Genomic DNA, 21,397 nt, shown 5'->3' on the forward strand with positions numbered 1-21,397 from the left:
AGTCGCCACCAACAACAAACAAACTGTGAAAATGACAGATTTCTTACTTAACCACAAGGGAATAAATATTTTTCTGTGAACAGCCAAGATTAAATAGTGTAATTGAGACACCTAATGTATACAGTACCCACGCAGATCTGGTAATACACTTTGTTTGTACATTGCTTCCAACATTAAAGAAGAACAAAAGACTGTGAAACACTATGAAAATAGATTCAGTCTAGTTTCAGATCCTAAACTGTGAATATTTTCTGGTTTCCTTCGTCTCCTGTGATAGTAAAGTGAATATCTCTCTGATTTTGGGCCGTTGCTCAGACTAATAGTGACATTTGGAGATAACATCTTATGATGGACCTTTTCTTTTTTTTTTTTTTTGCTATTTTCTGACATTTTATGGTCCAAACAATCAACTGATTAATCAAGGAAATGCTGTTCATGACAAATCAATACTGAGAATAATTGTTAGTTGCCACTCTGTTGTCTGAACACACCAGAAATTAGCCTAAATCAGAAGCTGATGAAAAATAAAGAAGAGTACAAATGTGAGGAAGCTTTTTGCTGCCCACTTTTGATACTTGACTGTTTTCGACACTCGGTGCTCCTGACAAACTTCAGTCACTACCAAAATAGTGCTGCGATACACAACATTAAATGTCAGTCTTGAAGATACAGGAAACCTCCTGTAAAAGCAGATAGAGGAAAGTGGTCGAAATCACAACCGAAATCAGCAAATGGATGTTTTTTTTTTTTGTTCCTAGATGAGTGACATAGATTAACATCACCAAGGCTGGACCACAACAACATACCACACACAGGTGAGGTGGCAAGAAGCAGGATTCTAGTGTATTCATGAAATCGTGCGGAGACACGCTCCCCAGGTCTGCTCTGCTTTCCACCCGCAGCCCAAAGACATGTGGATTAGTTGAATTTGAAACAAACAGCCTGTAGGTGTGCGACGGTATGAACCCTCTGACAAACGGGCTTATTGCTCGCTGGTACAGGCTCTTGGAAACCTTAACAGGCTAAGCAGGAACATGGCAAACATGTATACAGAATTGTGAACTGTGACAAAACACGAGAGCAGGAGGAAAGAGACAGTCAGGCAATCATCCAACAAGCAGATTATATAAAAAAAAAAGAAAAAAGATTCTAAAAGATATTGGAAAAGAAATCCCACAGGAGAAAATGTGCTTTTTGCAATAAGAATACAGACACAGGATTTCAATCCAATGAGTCTGGATCCCCAGCATCACTTATCCTCAAAAACTGCAGGCTCAGACTCCTTGGAGTACATCTGGTTACATTTTCTTTCTTTCCAAAGTTAATGCGATTTACTCTGGAGATGAGCCTGTGTATTTGATTTAAAGAGACAACGATCTAAAACAATGAAAACAAAATCTGCGTCTCACAGTGATACAGTGGGGCGGTTATTCAGTATTCCCTCTGCTGCGAGGAAGACGACGCAGCGCTGAGACTCAGACAGATCAATAAGACTCCCACTAGCAGTGTGGGCAGCCGCTTCCTGTTGGCTGCAGGAGTCAATAGCTCTATTAGCAACTGCCTAACACACACCACGGGCAACTCGATGCCCCCTCCGCACCAAAGCGCACAGTCTGGTGAAGATCCCAGCGGTCTCCAATTAACAGCAACAGTCTGCCCCTCATCTTGCAAAAGAATCGGCAGCTAAACAGAATCAGTTTGGGAAGATTGATGACTTTCTGCTTTCTTGTGTGTGTGTGTGTGTGTGTGTGTGTGTGTGTTAATAATCATGAGGCATATCTTTGGCTATGTTAACATAATGATTATGCACATACCTGAAAGTATATATCCAAACAAACTTTCAGTTTGTTCTCTCAGTGTTCAAATCAATAGTGTTTTGTTGGCAAATAATTTGTGAAGTTCGTCATTCTATCTGGAGTTTTGTAATAAGACTGCCGACACATGATGAGTGAGTGTGGCATCAGTGGTGGTGGTGTGACGTGAGTCTATCTCCTGTCTCTGGCATAAAAGTCAGATGTTCTTCACACTCATCCACAAACCCGACCTCCGCACCCTTTCCTTCCTGCCTTGCCTCGCTCTACTTCCTGTGTTGGCACCGAGATGTAAATCACGCACACACATATTTGATTGCTTTCAAAGACATGCGTGTGCTATGTAAACATACACACACAAATATACAGACAATATTCCACCAGCCTTACCGTCACGATAAGGCCGCGCTCCTGGAAGTATTTGACCAGAGGGATGGTGTTTTGCTTGAAGTTGGTCAGGCGCCGGTCAATGGCCTTGGGGTTGTCGTCGGGTCGTCCCTGCTGCTCGGCTCGCTTCTGCAGCCTCTCCTTCAAGCGGTGGTTGGTGCAGGCCAGGAACAGCACCAGGTCAGGAGTGCAGATCTAAAGATAGGGAGAAAAGACGTGTGAAAAGTTTTAGCTCAAATCTCTCATTCATACGCGATTTCCATTTTGACCTGACCCAGAGGAAACTCCACCAAACCAGGGCACCAGCGCAGGCGTAGTCTCAACTTTAAATTATGTGCACTCAGGTCAAAATGTCAACACTTCAATTCACAGAAGAATAAATGCTTTGCTCTCAGGAAAGTCTGAAAATATTGAATATCTTTTCTTTATTTCCTTTTTTTTTTTAAATTAATTTTAGAGCAAGTCCCCCGCCTGAATTTCACTGGATTGAATCAGTGCCATGAAGATTTTAGATTGAAGCCTTGAAATAGCCTGCAGCTGCTCCTCTGATGATGCAGCTTTAATACAGGTGTGATTGTGAGGCGGACAGGATGACACTGTGCTCTCCCGACAGGAGACGAGAACATCATTATCTGCCCCGCACACAGCTTTTCTTTGTTTTTGCCCCGGCTCGCTGCGTTAGACAAACAGAAGAGAAACGAGACCGCAGACGACGACATGAAAGTATTTAAAAAAAAAAAAAATCATTTCGTAACAGAAAATGACTTTTAAAGTGCGATCACACGCGCAGCTTTGTCCCATAACTGTGACGACAGCTTTCTATTTCGAGATCAGACGTGAAGAGAAAGCCCATTCCCCCATTTCATCCGTTTGTGTGAATAATGATGTGATTACTTATTACTCTTTGTTGCCAACCAGAAAACTGATCACTCTGCATATAAATAATTCTTCTCTGGTTTATTTGTTTTTTCTGTTTCACCTGTTCTGCTGCGCAAATGTTAATTTTAAAGCTTGTCCTGCAGCAGTTCTGAACCAATGAAGCTTAAAAGTGATTTGAAATAGTGAATGAGGAGAGATGCTTAAAGCAGCACTACTTGATTATTTTGGCTACTAGGGGACAAAACACAACACTGACATCATCACTTTACAAAGTTGACATGGTGAACATCTTAGGAAACAGGTTCCTATTTACATGTCCAGCAAAAGCAGAGCGACATTCACGTTAATTTTCCTGTCCATCGTCCTATTTGTCCTGTCTAATCTGTCTGTTTGTGCTGCAGCTGCTTATTGTGCTGCAAGTTGTGCTTTGCAAAACCAAAATGCTAAAATGCTCTGTAGAGTGAAGGGGAACTGCGGACTGAAGAGATCAATTTTTTTGATTGTTTGTAACTATGAGAGCCTTTCACATTACATATAGCAATTACATCTTATTGTTGTTATACAAATACTGATTAGTGCAGCTTTAATCTATTTCCAGAACTTAATATGCAATTAAAGCATTTTATTATGTAGTGAACCTTGTTTTGATAAAGAGTAACAACAAATTATATGTGGCAAATAACCACCGTAAGACCTGCACTGCACTGACACAGCTGGAAAAAAAAGATTCACCTTTATTGCTTCATCTAACCATTATATATAATATCAATATATATATATATACATACAGCTAAATGAATGTACAGAACCAACAATACATAGTAGAAATTGTGTAGCTCTGATTTACACTCAGCTGCCAGTTTATTAGGTACACCTAGCTAAACATAATGCAGTCTAATGCAACAATCCTGCAATAATCCTCCCACCATGAAGATTGCACTGTTGAGTTTCTGGCGAGGTGTTGATTCAGCTTCATGATCACCTTGGAGAATATAGTTCACGGTGCTGTTAAACTGAATTGCATGATACAGTGAGGTGTTTCTGTTATTTGACCTACCTCCACTGAAAAAAATGGGGTTGACAAACTAATAGAGACATCTATCAGTGTAATTCCACACATGAACCTATGATAATTCAGTAATAGAAGCAGCATTAAGAGCGTGAACGTGTGTAGAAATATAACCGGTAACCAGTGATAGTGTAAGTAGGGAAGGATTAGCTAAAACGAATTCCGGCTTCCTCGGACACATCAACATCAAGCTGTGAGGAAAATGATATTGTTCTGCTAAAATTACTACAATCAGGAGATGATGAAATGATTACGACAGGCCTACAGCACCTGTTACCAAGATATAATGGAGGGCAAATAAACAATGAACTATTTCGGTTCAAGGGAAAAGGTCAGGCTGTCAGCAACAGCACTGACTGATCTAAGTAATAGATATTTAATTTATGACACTCCAATGAGCTTGACCGCTTCTATTTCACAAAGTCCAATACACAAAGACATTCCTTAGTAACCAACGAGTATGTAAACCAAACAGACTGACGTATGTGCGCTGGGTATTTAAAGTTCAGTGTAGGATACTGTTATCTATCTAATGCAAACATTGAAATGAAGTAACTTGGTTTCTATGGTTCTGGCCTCCAGTTTTATAAAGAGGTCAGAGCGTTAAATAATCTCCTCATCTTGGACCTGACATCTGCTCACCCATCCCACCACCAGCAGGGACTTTCCTCCATAAAAAGCCTAGAAAGTGGTTTATTACTACCCATAATCTGCCGTTTGTTTTGCCTCCTGTGTTAGATGAAATGCACATGATGAACACTCCTGAGTCTGTGTTTGATCTGGTGCTCTGCCAGAGCCAAAAATAGCTCCGACGGTGTTGTTTATTCAGGCGCATGCCACTCCGGCAACAGTCTTCCAGTCAGTCTTTGTAAATCAAAGTTTACGTTTCCATAGTAACCACACTTGTATCGTTGTTTTTTAAATTTTTTTTTTCTCAGATTTCAGACCCCACAGTTACTGCTAATGAAAATCAGGAGTGTCTTCAGAAATTTACCATCTGCACATCAGCGAGTAAAGACGCATCTACTGTATTTAAAACGATGCTGGCAGTTCACACTCACAGTCCTAAATACGGCGCGTAAGCAGGCAGATGTTGAGATGTTGACCTGATCGCTGTGCCAAGCGCTGTGCACGTTCTGCTAAACGCTCTCGATCAAAAGGAAGGAAATAAAAAAGAAGCTGAGAAATAAACTGATGGCAGAGATTCAAGTACTGAAATTCAGAAAATGTGGCTTCCTGTTGTGCTTCAGAGGAAAGTCAACATCCTTGATAAGGCAAAACCTTACATACATAATACTGATACTCCCACATGCAAAATATAGCCTGCTTGCTTTTGAGCAGTTTTTCACATTTGAGGAATTTGTCTGACACATTCATACTGTTTATTTTTGCTTGGTTGAAACCACTGGGTAAAAACCTTTTGGACCAGGTTTTTACCAAGTTTTTTAATTACTTTGGTGAACCAGGCCTCGTATTAGATAAGAGGTCGTTTAAAACCAAATCTGATTCCAGCTATTCAAAGTGGAGCTAATCGTTATGGACTGACCTTCTCCGGGGGTTCATACCAGTTAAGGTTGGTACATGAAGAAAGAGCTGAATGTGAACATCAATCCAGAGCACTGTTTGCAGTTGGTTAATTTCGTCCTGTTCGGCTCTCTTAAGTATGTGGAGCTGCTGACTATCAGACGTTTCAATCTGTCTCCATAAGCCCAGCCGTTTCCTCTCGAGCTGCCATCCCGCCGTTCTAATGGAGGACAACAGACTTCCATACTCAGATGTCTCAGCGAGGTTTGAGTGGTATTAATCTTTACTTGTCCAAACGAACAGAACCAAAGCAGTGCACAATACATTTCACCATGCGTTCCTGGAGCCTATGCACAGCCCAAGGTGACAGCTTCAAATTGCTTCTACCTTTCAACCACTAGTCAAGAATCCTAAGATTCTCTGTTTTCTATTACTTAAGACAAAGAAATGCAGAAAATCCTCATATTTGAAAACCAGGAAACATCCAATATTTTGCATGTTTGCTTGAAACAATGACATAAATGATTCACTGATTATCAAATCAGTCCTTGATTTATTCTCTTTTGTGTAACTAATCAACTTTCTAGGCTTTAAACAGTTTATTAAAAATTCTCCACTAATCCACCTTTTTAATGAATATTAAGATTATCGAAGTTCAACCTGGGTTTTCTGAGAGCCATGATTTCTGTCCCAAAGTGACAAGAAACCCAGGTTTTCATCTGTGAAGACAGTAAAGGATGAGCCTTAGCCTTCATCTGTAACCTGTACAGATTCTGTAAATGTCACCTTCACACTTTTTTCTGCTTATTCACACTGAATATATATCTCGGTGTAACCTCACAGGAAATGAAAGAGGTGAAAGCTTTTTTTTTTTTTTGGTCTGGTAAAGCAGGGGAGCTTTGTATAAGAAGAATTATATAACATTACTGTCTTTTCAACTTCCCCTTAAGCCTCCAGAAATCTCACGGGAGGAGGTGGATGAAGCCGTGTGCACTTGCAATATGCAGTAATTAATTTCAAACTCTTCTCAGGGCGTTATGTTGAATTTCCCTCTGATGTTTGAGGGGAATTTGCAGGGAGAGTAACGACACACAGCGAACATGCTGCCGCACAGCGGAACAGCTGCTGCTCTGTTTTTGCCACTTTTCCAAAACCATCGTGATCGTTATTTACGAGACAAGGTGACAGATTCGTTCATCAAACTGATCAATGTCCGACTGGCACTGCCTCACAACTGATGAGAAACGTACTTGTTTTGTCCAACTGAATGATATCAAACAGAGAGAAGCAGCAAGTCCTCACGTTTGAGGCAGGAACTGATGCATGTTTGGTCTTTTTTCTTTGATAAAAGACTTGATTGATGACTACCAAAACTGATATATAAATCCTATATGTGTGTGTCGTGAACTCGGACACTCACACAGGGAGACTGACAGGGATAAATAGAGAAAAAGACACCTCCACACTCAATAGGACTGTTTGCAAAAAGGCTCGAGGGGAGGATGAAGGGATGGACGGTCTCTCTGGGCGGCTATAAAGGGGAGCGGGACGGTTGCAGCGGCGCACAGGAGCAGCCTCAGAAATGACTGCTGTGATGTGGTAAAGGGCAGAGTAGCAGCATGGAGTGTGTGGAGACTAATGAAAATGGATACTGTGGGTCCTCAGAGAATCACTCGGTCACCCCTGAGCTCACACAGTGCCGGGGAATGTAGGATCTAAAATAAGGTATTGAACTTTTCAGAATATTAGCTGTACTGTCTGACGCTTGAAGCAGCACAGAGTCTGTTTGCAAGTCATTTAGAAAGTCAAGATTTAGCCCTGTCAAGGTCTCTACAACCCTCCTCTGGAACTGTAAAGTTATGGTTTGCAAATCAGCCCATTTTAATGGTAGGCTGATGTCAGCTTGATGTGACTCAGTCTGACACACAGATGTAGGCGCAGCGATGAGTCTTGCAGCAACACAGACGATCAAGTACTGTCTGATATGGCAGAGAAACTAAACATCTTTGGGTTTTGAATGGTTGTTAGGGACAAAAATGTCACATTAGGGAACTTGTGATGGCAACTTTTCACTATTTTCTGATATTTTCAAATGATTAATTGGTTATTTAACACAGTATTTGTCAGACGAACCAAAAGGTGAAATAATCATTGGTTGCAGATAAAACTACACATTTTGTTTAAATGGACCTCTTCTTTGGTACTTTGACTTTTCTGTATATAATTATTTGATTAGATAGGAGAAGTAAATCAGTACATACAGTATAATCACAGTACATTACTTGTGCATGACTAAAAACTATCTCTTCCCAACACCTTACACTTCGATTATGTAACACAGCTTCTGCATATTTAACATTAGCAGTTGTAGACAACATGGCTTTTGTCCTGCTGATTGGAGCTGGATCAATCTGAACACGTTTAGACAAATGTTAATTCGTTTTTATTTCATTAGTTTATTTACATATTTTTTTATATATAGGTTTTTAGTTGAACTGGGGGCTGACAATTTGGGATCTGGACTCACTCACTGCCAAGTGGCCTCATCATCAACACCCTTGTTTGTCAAAGCATACCACCATTATTTTCTCTCTTTGCTCCTGAGCTGAGCTAAAGCCCCTTAATAACCAGTTGTCACTTAATTCAATTGTAAATCCCAGGGGCTGCGGCATCTGTGCATCACTGGCTAAGTGGTCCTCAGCTCCCGTTCGATCATCAATGACTGTATGAGCTGTTTCTGAGCGGTTGCCTGGACACAATTATAAACACAACTGTATACATGTGTTATCTACATGATTTCATCTCCATTGAACTTCCTCTGGCCCTTATCTAACCCTGGGGCCCATTTGCAACCTGTCATCAACCCTTTTTAGTAGTCTGTTTTTTTTTTTTTGCAGCAATTTAAATACTATTGTGACAATAAAAAAAAAGTCTATTCAGCTGATTCAAATTTCTGTGATTATCTATTATGAAATGTAATTTACCAAATTATAAGATGAGAGATGGGATAAAATTTTAATTATGAGACTTCTAGTGCCCCTGGATGTGAAAATGCTTGTTAATTTGCAATTTGGGGGGAGGGGGGCTGATGGAGTGGGTATTGCCTGGTTAGAAATCCCTCTCTCCGTACATGAGTTAGTTTTATATATATATCATCTCGTTTCTTTGTCTTGTTTCCTGAGGCAGCTTCCAGACAGGGGCTGTAATGTACTGAGTGGAATCCGTTGTCAGGTGAGGTGGACCGGGAGACAGCAGCAAGCACATTATGAGCTCTCATTACGCTGAGACTCGGATCTCTTCAGAGAAAGAGGGAGAAAATGTACAATTACCGGGGAGACGAGAGAGTATAATGAAGACATGAGGGAGGATAAGTTGTCCACAGTGGTCAGTGTGATGAGAATCTATACACAACGCCTGGAACAGTTTACGGTGCAATAAATCAGGCATGGACGGAAGTTTCAGTGAAAATAACCTTTTCTAATCAGAAAAACAAACATGGACGAAATGAATGCTAATTTGTGACCTAAAAGAAATTCAAACAAAAAACAAAACGTAAAGCAGGTCTGTATTAATGTATCCGTCCATCCATTAGAGATTTTCATATCTAGTGTTTACATTTTTGTACTGAGGCTACCAAAAGCTTTTGTGGCGACAATTTTAAACCACCTATATAATAGATATCTTTGAAGTTCTCTCCAAGAGAGGACAGTAAAGCTCTTAATTCAGTTTCGGAGTAATATTTACTTTTTGCAGCTTGTTAAAGTGAGTTGAACCTATCTAGATGGAAAAAACCTCTGAGATACATTTACCAGCCAAAAAAAAAAATCTGTGTTGAAAAACAAAATCACAAAATGCTAATGCTAATCTCCATCATATCTGCAGCGGACTCATTAATCCACAGCAGGATTTATGAAATGTAATATGCAAAGTCAACAGGACAGTCAAAACCTTAACTGCAACCACTGAGCAGATTCCCAACGCAAATCTGAAAACATTTTCATATTGAGTCTCACTTGTTACAGTGTAATGTTAGGTTCACATATGTTACATGTTTATTTAGTTGTGTGTAATATGTTAGTTGTGTATTATGTACTTGTATATATGTGTGTTTCTTTACTTCTTTACGTGTCTTTGTGTGTATGTGTGTGTGTGTGTGTGTGTGAGAAAGTTTTTGGTTGTACTTTATCTATGCATTAGCATGTGTGTGTGTGTGCTTCTATATACAAAAGTTTTATATATTATGTATATTACATACAAAATTTGGGACACACTTTCAAATTCAAGTGAAGGAGCTTTATTTAGATATAAATCTACATTTATGCTTGTATATATTTGCATTGTATATCCAGCATGTAACTGAATGTGAGGAAGGAATACAAAACATAATGCCAGAGACAGAAAGTCACTGTTTGTTAACTTAACCAACTGGAGTAGCCAGATACTATAGAGCCAGCTGTTTGGCCTTGGCTGCGTAAATAAACAAGCCATTCACATGAGTTAACTAGAAAGATGACAAGATAAAGCCTGATGTCATCGTTCACTAAATGGTACCTTGAGAAGAGCCCCATCTGGTTTCCTCTGCAGGAGCCCACAAACACCCATTTAATCACCATTCAGCGCCGCTGGGGAGCTGCAGTTTGTGGACTATAATGGTGCTTGATATTTACATCCATGCTCTGCTTAAATGCTTCCTTAAGTGACATATTAACAGAATACATGGCCTGTCAATGGATACGTTCACTTTTGCAGTGACTGAACGAGCCACGTCAAGCAACTTTAGTGAAGTGGTGTGTAATGAGTGAGCAGAACCTCTCCTTTCTAATCTAATGTTGAAAACGAATTATTTGATCGGAGCTTGTGGGCATTTCAACACAGTCACCTTACAGACTAAATTCAGTTTCTAAACTCACTTTTTACACTTACTGGAACTTATTATCAGTGAGTTATTTAGGCTAAAGGAGCTATTTTTAAGTTTTGTTATTGCAACATAGCCAATGATAGCATTAACAGCTGTTTACAGTCTAAAAGAGACGTTGAGTTCTGTATCAAACTTCATTTCTTTACTCACCAAGAGTTGTATCCAGCAGTGGGAACGAACAGTTTTGTTTTGCTTCTATCTCTAAAACTTCTTTTATTGTGCTGAAGTTAGCATGCTAACCAGCTAGCCCCAGTCCAGTTGGACTGAGCCATCACTTTCAGATACGTCCCTAGTGTCCCTGAAGAAGTAGTGCTGCTCAGAGAAGGTTTTACAACCTCTTGTCTTGTAAATGTAACAATGGCTGAAACTCTTGGCAAGCATCCATCTTGTTTTACTTCTATCTCTATCCCTTCTTCTACTTTAATTAGCATGCTAACTAGCTAGCCCCGGCTTGGTCGGATCATTTTGTTACTTTCTGATACCGAGTCACGGAAGCGTTCAGGCTGCCCTGAAGAAGTAAAGCTGCTCAGAGGATGTATTATAACCTCTTGTATTGTAAATGACAATGGCTGAAGCTCTTGCCAAGACTGGTAAGTAAACAGCTACTATTGCTAACGCTGGCTATGTAGCAATAGCAAAACTTACAGAAGTATAGAAATGTTGCTGACAAAGTGAGCGCATTGTGATTTGGCAACAGCTACAACAATGAGTTTAGTGACTTTGGAGCACAGCAAATTTTTAATCTCCTCTTGGAATATTAACCCTGTCCAAATGGGACTTCAGACTCTGATGTCCATCCCTCTGGTCCCTTGTAATGCAGCTAAAATGACCAGATTATAAAGTAAGTCTATATTTGAACTGACCCAGATGGACCCCAACCCATTCCCCAATTACCATGAATGTCATTGAAGTGCTCATTTAATAGTTGATAAATGTTAAGTGAGTTAAAATGTGATAAAGAAAATCAATCCCTCTAAAAGCAATCGACCGTTGTGTCACAGAATTGGCCACTCAAGTGTAAAGGATATATTTTCATTAGGGGGCTTCAGCTTAGACAAAAACACTGCTATAAACTATATACTATAATTGGGTATCCGGTAATGTCTGTATGAGCATCCGTTATCATCTATCTTACTTACTTTGCTTATTCCCATTCACATTGGTGTTTTCAATGTGTTTTATGAGTCTTTTCTTTTCTGACACAACTGGCAGATAATACTTAATGGATCCCCAGGAAACAGGTCAAAACAACCAGAGTGGCCGCTGCCAGACAATTTTTAGTCTTGCTCAAGGACACTTTAGTCTGGCAGATGCTTCACAACAGAACTGACCCGCAGTCTGCCAGTCAAAGGGCAGGGTCCTTGCTCAGAGCCACTGCCTTCGCATTTCAGGAACATTAGTAGGCTATGTATTGACATTGACATTAGTATGTATTGACGAGTATTGACGTGGCAGTGAAATGGAAAACAAGCATTTCACAATTGAATAGCTTAAACATGCTGATTTAAGGAATTGTTAACATTAAGGGTGTAAACTCAGCATCAGTGCTGATATGAAATATATTTTTTTAACACTCCTAATGGACCCACAGCAGGCTGAAGAACCTGCTGCCATGTTCTTTTCTGAAGGGACCCATATGAACAAATCGCTGGTTAGAAATGAACTAAGGCCATCTCTACTATAAGTTATGTCTGTTATAAAACTCTATTAGTGTACGTAGTTGGAAATAGTTGCAACATCAACAGCTAATGTTAAATGTAGTTAAGGGACAGATGGCTTAAATTGCCAGCGGTGATGATCTCCAATCAGTTGACAGTATGTCTCCTAACAACTTCGGCTCTCAAATGTCAGTCAGCTGCTGCCATGGAAAACACCCACCCAGAGGCGTGTAAGCACAAATGTGACATGTTTATACTTTGAAAAATGATCAAGTATGCACAGTAGCTGTCATCACAGTTGACATTTCCCCACCCAAAAAAGGGAAATCCAAATTTCGATTAAAAATGCAACCCTCTGATGTAAAACAGATGCAAAATTATTTTTATAATTAAATCCTCATTAGTTAATTAGCTACACTTGGGAGATTGCTCATTTGGTGACAAAACTTTTTTTAGATAATCTTATACAACTGATTAAGTATTTATAATTCATCAAAGAGTCTAAATGCCCTGACAATGACCTACAGAGAACCGTGCAGCCTCTGATATCAAATACATCAAACCCTGGTGATGTGACTCAAACCATGGAGCACCCAACCACTTTCATCCTTAGATCTCATGCTACTGAAGGTGAAACCAGAAAAGATAACAGCTCCAGTGTGTGGTGTTCAAACAAATCATTTACATATTGGGCATCTGGCAGGCGCCAATTGAATAACTCTCTGTTGGTCTCACAGATAAGAACTTTGGCTGTGTCTACATCACACACAAAAAAACCAAAACAACAGTGACTCTGATGCCGTGTCTGGATGCCAAAAGAAAAACATCCTGTATTCCAACATGGGGAGGGATGTGTTCCCATCATGTGTTCACAATCCAATTTTCCCCCTATGCAAACAAAGAATTTGTTTAAATGACACACTGATGGTGACTGTCATCATGTAAACCAGGGAAATCATAGTGCTTAAGAAAGAGATGTTGCAGTCTAGTTTAAATTTGGACTGAATTTGAACTCAAAGAAAATCTGACATAAATATGAAGACTGTCAATGAGCAACTAAAAAGCTCCCTTTATTCTCCACGTTTGCAGAACTCTCTGAAGTGTTGATGGGTTTGTCACTGAGACGAGTTACAGAATGGATTCACGTGGTGGTTCTGTGGTGACTCCCCCTCTCAAATGATTGGATGTGAGTAGCATCTGGAAAGTATGACAATCCCTGATAGGAACTCACCTGGTCTTCAAAGGACAAGGCCTGTCCGACATCTCGAGGGAACCCATCTATGACGATACCATTAGCATCTGGGATCTTCATAATCTTCTGCTTAATTTCAGTTATTGTGGTTTCCTGGAAAAAGAAGAAAAGAAAAACAGCAACATGATTCATGATTATCATCACTTGCCGCCTCAGATTTCTACTGCTTAATAACAAACAATTACCATATCTGCAGGGAGTTCATTGGATTTTTGATCAATACAAATAAATCAACAATTAGCCAGATGCTTGGATTTCTAGCTTTCCAATCCCACATTTAACTTCCCTTTGCCCCATTTCAAATGCCAAACGTTTTCTCAGTGCAGAGCTAGAGTCATTTCAGCATTTCAGCTACTAATTATAAAGCAAAAAAAAGTTTATATTTGTAATTATAATTTGCATTTCCAGTAACAGCGTGGAGTAGGAGATTCGTTTTCTTAATGTTGTTGTTGCAATTCCCAGTGTATATTAATCAAGGCTGTGGATTATTTAAAAGCCCTTGAAAATTGATAGAGTTGCTGATTTAGAATCATAAATAAGGTGAATGGAAAACAGCACATTTGAGAATTACATAACATAATTCATCTGTTTATCCAATTGTACTTTAATATTCTTGAATGCAGCAGACCCACTGTCTTGAGAGCACTTGAGGGCAGAGATTGCCAGCATCTTTCAGCATCGCTCACGTCATCATGGCTGCAGGAGGTCAGCATGTTCGCATGTATTTCTGCAGGTCGAACGCATCATGCGATATGGCAGCGATACATGAGCAATATCCTGATCTAAATATAACATCTGTGGCCGTGGTTCTGCCCAGCGCTGACTAAAACAGACGTTTAATTTGCCTCCAACCACAGAGTGTGAGCAGTGGCCCGGCAGACTACGCAGAGATTAAACCTAATCTCAATTTCATCGAACAGATTAATGTATGCGTGTATGATAAAATGAGAAAAGCTAATCTAAGAAAAGCCCTCTGATCCACTTCGTGGCGTCACGTCTGAGCTCTCACTGGAATGCCAGGTCAGACAATCATCTCTGACGCCAATACAAACAATCTATCTATAATTCTATACCAGCAATCATACAGCAGACAGGCAGCTGGAGAGAATCTTCATTAAAGCTCTATCCAAAATCTCTCCCTTGTTCACTACTCCCCATACATGTGTTCCTCATCCATTCCTTATGTAGTGTTGCACAATTGTAATATTAGCACCCGTAAACTGCTTCTCGCACAATACATAGAGCACACTGTACATTTCAGACTCAATATAGGTTTAGATGCCTAAACAAAATGGCAGAAAGAAAATATGGTTACAACTATCAGTTATTGTCTATAGATTCATCAGCTAATTTGAGGAGAAGACGCGAGTTAACAGTGGCATCGCTTTCCACCGCTGGAGACAGTTCTTGGTGAGTAAAGGAATAAGGTTTGATGCTGAACTTGCAACGTTAAAGTAAACAGCTGTTAATGCTAATGTAGCAATAGCAAAAACTTATAGCTCCTTAAACTTGAGATTGTTTGGTTAGATGTTAAGAATGAACTGTCAGGGTTTTGAGTTGTGGTGAGGCGACACTGGAAATGACCAATCCAGCTGAGGGATTTTGTGTGCTGTGACAGATGCGAAAGCCCCACACTATATTGCACGAAGGAGATAGCTGCTAAAAAAAAATATAAATTTGTTTTTGTTGGTGGAAAATGGTAAAGTGCATTAATTCCTTGTGGAAATAAGTACATAGTGAATAATATACTGTATAGGCCCTACTAGAAGTATCTAGAATGAGGGTCTCCAGCTGGTTTTGAAAATCCTGCTGAATCCATCTTAACACGAGAGATTTTTCCACAGTCTGAGAATATAAAGGCAAAAGTGCTACAAGTCGTTAATTTTAGACCAGACTGTCGAACGTCCAAGAGCCTCTTACGAGAAGACCTGTGGGATTTCCGAGAGAACAGAGGGTCAGAAATATACTGAGTCACATGACCTGCAGTGAGTTACAGACAAACAGCAAGAACTTCAAGTTGATTTGGTGTTTGGCTGAGGGTCAGTGAAGTGATGCTGTGTGCTTGTTGCATTTTGAATCATTTGCAGAACTGAGATGGCTTCGCAGTCGAACACAGTCACATACTCCAGACGACAAGAGGAAATGAATGCATGACTCTTTTTTTTCCCCACGAGTGTTTGCTCTCATGCCAAGAATTAGATGGGAGGATTGATTCGCCTCTCATATCTGTCAGTTAAATATAAGGCTGGAGCCAGCAGCTGGTTACCCCCTATCTTAGCAAAAAAGAAGGAAACGGGGGTGGGAAACAACTAGCTTAGCTCTATCCAAAGGCACCTCTAATTCTTGTTGTACTTGTGTTTTTAATCCATACAAGAAACAAAGTATAAAAATGACAAGCTGTGGTCGTATGGGTGGTTATGTTATTATCTTTCTTTGCAGGCCATGCTATGTGGTTCTCCGTGTTGCCAGTCTACCAGTCTATGCTGAGCTAAGCTAACCAACTCCTGGCTGTAGCTTCGTATTTAGTTGACAGCTCGATCTTTTGTCTGATCTATTATTCAGCAAGAAGAAGAATAAGCGCATTTCCCAAAATGTCAAACTATTCCTTTAAAACTGAACTCTTAAAGTAAGAAAAATAGGAAACAACTATGGCCCAACTAAAGACAAGCTGTGAATCAGTAATATGTCTCTCAGTACATCTTGAAACAATATTTACGCAGGCCAGTCTATCGTCAGGGGAAAATTATGCCTCATCCTCTCACCATGACATACAAAATCATTAAGAAACCAAATTATAACCTGCTTTGCTAAACTATTCATGGCAGGAAATTAAATGCCTAACAGCCACAAAGTCACTTTATCATATCAAATATGTCTGCAGCTTGGCCTACATTGCTGTTTATCACACTGGTTCCTGGTGAACGGCCAGAAGGGAGATGCAATGTCGTGCCAGACATCCAGTGAAGGGATGATAAACGGTGAGGTAGGCACTTATTGGCCAGTCACGAAGCTTGAGGGGGCAGGGTGTCCATGTTACATCCTTGAACTACTCTGCATCAGTAATGCATCATGCTTCCTGTGCTGACTCCAAAGACCCCCCCCCCCCCCCCCCCCCCCCCCCCCGTCTCCTTTTCTGCCCACACACTCAACCTCAGATCACCTACACCTACACTAAACCTCCCTCTGTCTAAACTTTAAACTGGTGGAATTGCCTTCCTTTTGCTGCCAGGAATTTCTTTAAAGTCTCTATTAAGAACAATAATCAGTCTCTTCAACCTATTTATTAAATGGGGCATCTGTGTGGATTGGATTGGACCTTTGTTTTGGCATGAAGTGCTCTACAAATAAAGTTTATTATTGTTGTTCATGGCAGCTCTAGTTTCTGTTAATTTTAGTAGACTGAGAAAATTAACTTTGGATTAGATATGCCATCCATTATTTCAAATCCATCACAACATTTCATTGTCATTTTGAGTTATGTTATTTGTTGTGTGTGAGATAACTCAAACATGACATTTGAGACTTAGATAAAAAGGTTGCATTCATGATTTACTTATTGTCAGGAAATTAAACCTGCAAGATACACGATAAGCAAAAACATAGATGTTGTGAAAAAAAGTCATCTTAATTTCTTGGTCATTTCTTGTATTTTTAAGTTTGGAATTTGGTCTCAAGTCAACGCACTGTCTTCCATCCTGCATCAAAACACAAATCTGCGGTAAAATATTCTTAACTCAAGGTTCATTTACAAGCTTTTTCCTGAACTTTTGACCATGTCCCATGGTCTTCTTCGGCTTATTGAACTTCCTTCGGTGTCATCACATCACCTATAGGGATTTTCATACATGAACCTTTGTGGTGACACCAGAGTCAGCTCCATCCTCTTAAGAAGCTCCAGAAAAAGCTAGTAAGTGGACCTTGATTTTATAGTCTGTCACGACTGATCATGTCTTAATTCCAGCTGCATAGTGACGCCATCGAGATGAATTAGGGGTGAATAAGGTGATGACCAGCTCTACTTCCTGAGCAAAAAACATATGGTATGCCATAGTAAATACTTCACATCAGTGCATAGTAATTATAATTTGTCCCTCCTTCATCCTTGGATATGTACAAATACAATCTTTAATCTTAATTTCATACACATTGAACTGGAAAGTGTGAGGCCTCCACGTGTGTTTTCGATACACTGTTTGCAAGAGTGGAGCACAAACAACCAGCGGCGGTCTGTGCCCATTTTCCTCTCAGCCAGATTAATTATCTTGCAAAGAAGGACACTAATAAGACGGAACAACATCCCTCTCTCCAGCGCACTTGTGATATAGAAGCTGCTAATTAGTCCCTTGTTACAGGCACGCTGCGACAATGACCTGAGAGGGACTGGATACACTCGGCATTCATCCGTCATCCGTCTCATATTGTCCCCTCTTTCACAGAAACACTAAACCCCCCCCGTTCCCTCTCCCCCTCTCCCCCTCTCCCCCTCTCCTTCTCTGTTACTCTGCTACCTGTGGTGCCAGCTCTCCGTTGGTGATGATTTTAGCGATCAGGCTCCACTTTCTGTTGCTGGTGGCGTTGTGGATCATCTTCTTCCTCAGCAGCTCGCCCACGGACACGTACTGGAAGCTGTAGCGCTCAGCGATCTTCAGGCACTGTGTTCCTTTGCCGCTGCCAGGGCCACCTAGGCACAGAGGGAGAGCTGTTGATGTTTTGGGAGGAAAAATGTGTGTGTGTGTGTGTGTGTGTGTGTGTGTGTGTGTGTGAAATATATCTGTGTGAGTGTGAAACATTATGTGTGTGGGTGTGTTAGCGTAGGCACATGTGTGTGAGAGAATCCCAGACTGTGAGACTTTGTGTGTGTGTGTGTGTGAGAGAGGGTGTTAGCGTGTGATTGTGTGTTACTGCTTATGTGTGTTTTGTGTATGTGTGTGCGTGTGTGTGTGTGTGTGTGTGTGTGCGTGTGTGTGTGAGAGTGCGTGTGTGTAGGCAGGTATGTGTGAACCTCCTACATTTGCTAACAAATCCTCTTCTTTTTTCTCCATATTTCAGCGGGAAAAAGAACGCGCGTGGAGACAGCTTTTAAGGCTCTTAAGGCCTAATGCTGCATAGTATGGTAAATATGAAATATGAATAGCCTGTATGTCATGTTAGTTCCTGTTTGAACATCTTACCATCGTAGTGCAACAGAATTCAAATGAATTATAATTCCATCAAAAATCAGAACATACAAAGTTTATATTCTGAAATTATATTATATTATTTTGATTCTGTGTGGACCGTCAGTTTGTGAAAGGCCTGTGTAACTGCCTGTAAAAGCCATCTGACAACTTGAATGCTGCTTTCCTGATAGACAACTGCATTGAATTTCATGCCAGGATTTTTAGAGATGCTACTGTTACCATAGAAATGTCAACCGCTCCAAAATCGCTCCTGGTTGACAGCCAGGCCAGAGTGAAGTGAAATTAGTCAGAGAACAAGCTGTGTCGTTGGTAATTTATTCCATCATGGCGCTACTGTCAGAAATGTTTTTTTTAGGGACGAGGAGAAGAGTGTGCACCCAAGTGAATAAAATCATTACAAGTCAGTGATTGTTAAATATATTATTTGGTTGGATTCAAATTAGATCATCCATTTCCGACAGGCAAGTTTCAGCAAAGTGACTGTAATGTGTCCCTGAAAGGTTTGCTGAGTTCCAAGTGATGCCTGTATCCTGCAGGTATCCGGACCAGTGTCTGCCTTAAGACTGGGATTAATAATCAGGATTTACAGGATTTACAGTTAGGGTTAAGGCCTCTGCATGTTTTGAACAAAGTGGTTGCCAGAGATTGAGTGGGAAGGGGGTCTGACAATGTTTGTTACTTTCTGTCAGTCATGGTCACTTTACTCAGAGCCTGGCTGGATGTGCAGAGGTATGAAAGTAAATATAGACTGAGTTACCTTCACAGTTTCCTGTTTCATTCTTAACACAACTATTTTGCCATGAATGAGAAACTGAAAATTGTGTCTCGCTCCTCTCTATGAAGGCACCCAACTTTGAGTGTGGCCATTTGTAACCGGTATAAACACTTTTGCTTTTAGACGTGGGCAGACAAGCACATGCAGCCTAGTTTGTTTGAAGCATACTAAGGCTTTTAGAGGTGTGCTAAGGTCAAGTTCATGGTTGTTTGGTCTGTGGAAAAGCAGTAAAAACTGCAGCTGTGCAACCGTGCTGAATATATACTTTCTGTCAGCTGATAGCATAGGGCTATTCACATTGTTACTTGTAAGAATTTAATATTATCATCACAAAATGTTGTGTGGGGCTTCAATCACTTATTTCCTCATCATAAAGTTAAAAGAGAAGATTAATAATACTCCCTTCTCCTCATGCTAAGCATGAAGCTATATGAAGCTTAGCTTAAAGGGGCTAGTTGAAAGTTTTCTCTGCCACAGAACATAGTTTCTTGTGGTGGTGGTGTCTTTTTAATACAAGAGGATATAATACACCCTCTGATTAGTGCTGCATCTTCAGGGCAGATTAGAGGATACAATGAGTCACTATTGCAAAGTGATGAGATCTGCAGGGGCTAGCTGGTTAGCATGCTAACTTCAGTAGAAGAAAAGACTACTAGGGGCAAGAGTTAACATTGGCATTGCTTTCCACCTCTAGAGACAGCTCTTGGTGAAAAAAGGAATAAAGGTCGAACTCTTCTAGACTGGTAAGTAAACAGCTGTTAATGCTAACGTTGGCTATGTAGCAATAGCAAAACCTGCAAATAGGGGAAACAGCTAGCCTGGCTCTGTCCAAAAGCACAACATTAGCTTTAGATATGTTGATGGATTTTGAAATAGCCAGGGTAGTTTATTTTCTATGTTTACAGTCTTTATGCTAAGATAAGCTAACTGCCTCCTGGGTGTAGCTTCATATTTAACGCACGAGAGAGCACCACTCATGCTGACCTTGTGTCTAAGAATATTATCATAAAACTGTGATTCATTTTGACTAGGTTAGGTTCAAAGCTGAGACTTTTTTCAAATTTAATTTTTATATATGAGGGAAATGAATGGGACACATTTTTCATGACAGACATTTTTAGCACCATCGAACTAGCACATCCAAATGGAATGCAGCCATTATCATTCATATTAATTACTCCAGTGTTTTTCTATTATAATTCCTTCTGACAAATTTTTGTAGAAGCGAGAAAGGGTGGGCGGAATAACATAACATCTGATGTCTGAATGTCTATGTCTGAATATGTATTTAGCAAAATGTGCACTTTATCTTACATCTTTGTGTTTTTTTAATGCTCGACATGCCCGGTCCCCTCCCAGCCTCCTCCTGAGCACACGTGTCTTTGTCATTCTGTCTCTCTCTCTGTGCGAACCTGGCAGACAAAACATTTGCCATGATCCTCCAAAGAGATGACAGCTGCTGTCGTCCTGTTCTCCCTTTAAAATAGGGCACAATGTGCTCACAAAGACAAGATAGGAAGTAGCTTTGTGCTGCAAGGACAAATAACTATCATCCACACGCATCGACAGTGTGAACATCCCAGGTACACACCAAAAGCAAAACACGCTGTAGCAGAAGGCTGTCAGAGGGTCTTTTGAAAGCTTTTATCAGACACTGAAGTTCTTTTCTTGCTTATATAAAACCTGAAATAAACTATTTTTGTAAGGGTTTATAAATAGCAGCCCTTTTTCGGTCCTGCTAAACCTGTGTCATTACTCTTTCTATGCAGCTGCCGTGCTTAATTCATAAGATTAATGAATGTATTTGACAGGTTAATGCAGGCCCATCAAGGAAATCAGATTAGGAGAGCGTGAGTGTCTAACACAGTGAGTGACATGCAACAAGATCTCCCCCGCTGATACTACCAGAGAGAGGTGGGGCTACACTCAAAACACCCGGAAAAA

At 40.3% G+C, this 21,397-nt stretch overlaps 1 protein-coding gene across 1 annotated transcript in view; it reads right to left on the reverse strand.

The window, feature by feature from the left end:
- The window catches only part of ak5 (adenylate kinase 5), a 76,446-nt gene that overhangs the window by 48,991 nt on the left and 6,058 nt on the right, over nt 1-21,397 (reverse strand). Inside the window, exons 4-6 of the mRNA XM_023410914.2 lie at nt 18,007-18,179; nt 13,478-13,591; nt 2,202-2,393 (exon numbers count right to left, since the gene is read on the reverse strand). Coding sequence (XP_023266682.1) covers nt 2,202-2,393; nt 13,478-13,591; nt 18,007-18,179 — 479 coding nt within the window. The remainder of the gene's footprint in view (nt 1-2,201; nt 2,394-13,477; nt 13,592-18,006; nt 18,180-21,397) is intronic.

This window comes from Seriola lalandi, unplaced genomic scaffold (assembly GCF_002814215.2).
Source record: "Seriola lalandi dorsalis isolate HSWRI2012SDOR001 ecotype SW California unplaced genomic scaffold, Sedor1 jcf7180002054441, whole genome shotgun sequence".
Taxonomy (NCBI): Eukaryota; Metazoa; Chordata; class Actinopteri; order Carangiformes; family Carangidae; genus Seriola; species Seriola lalandi.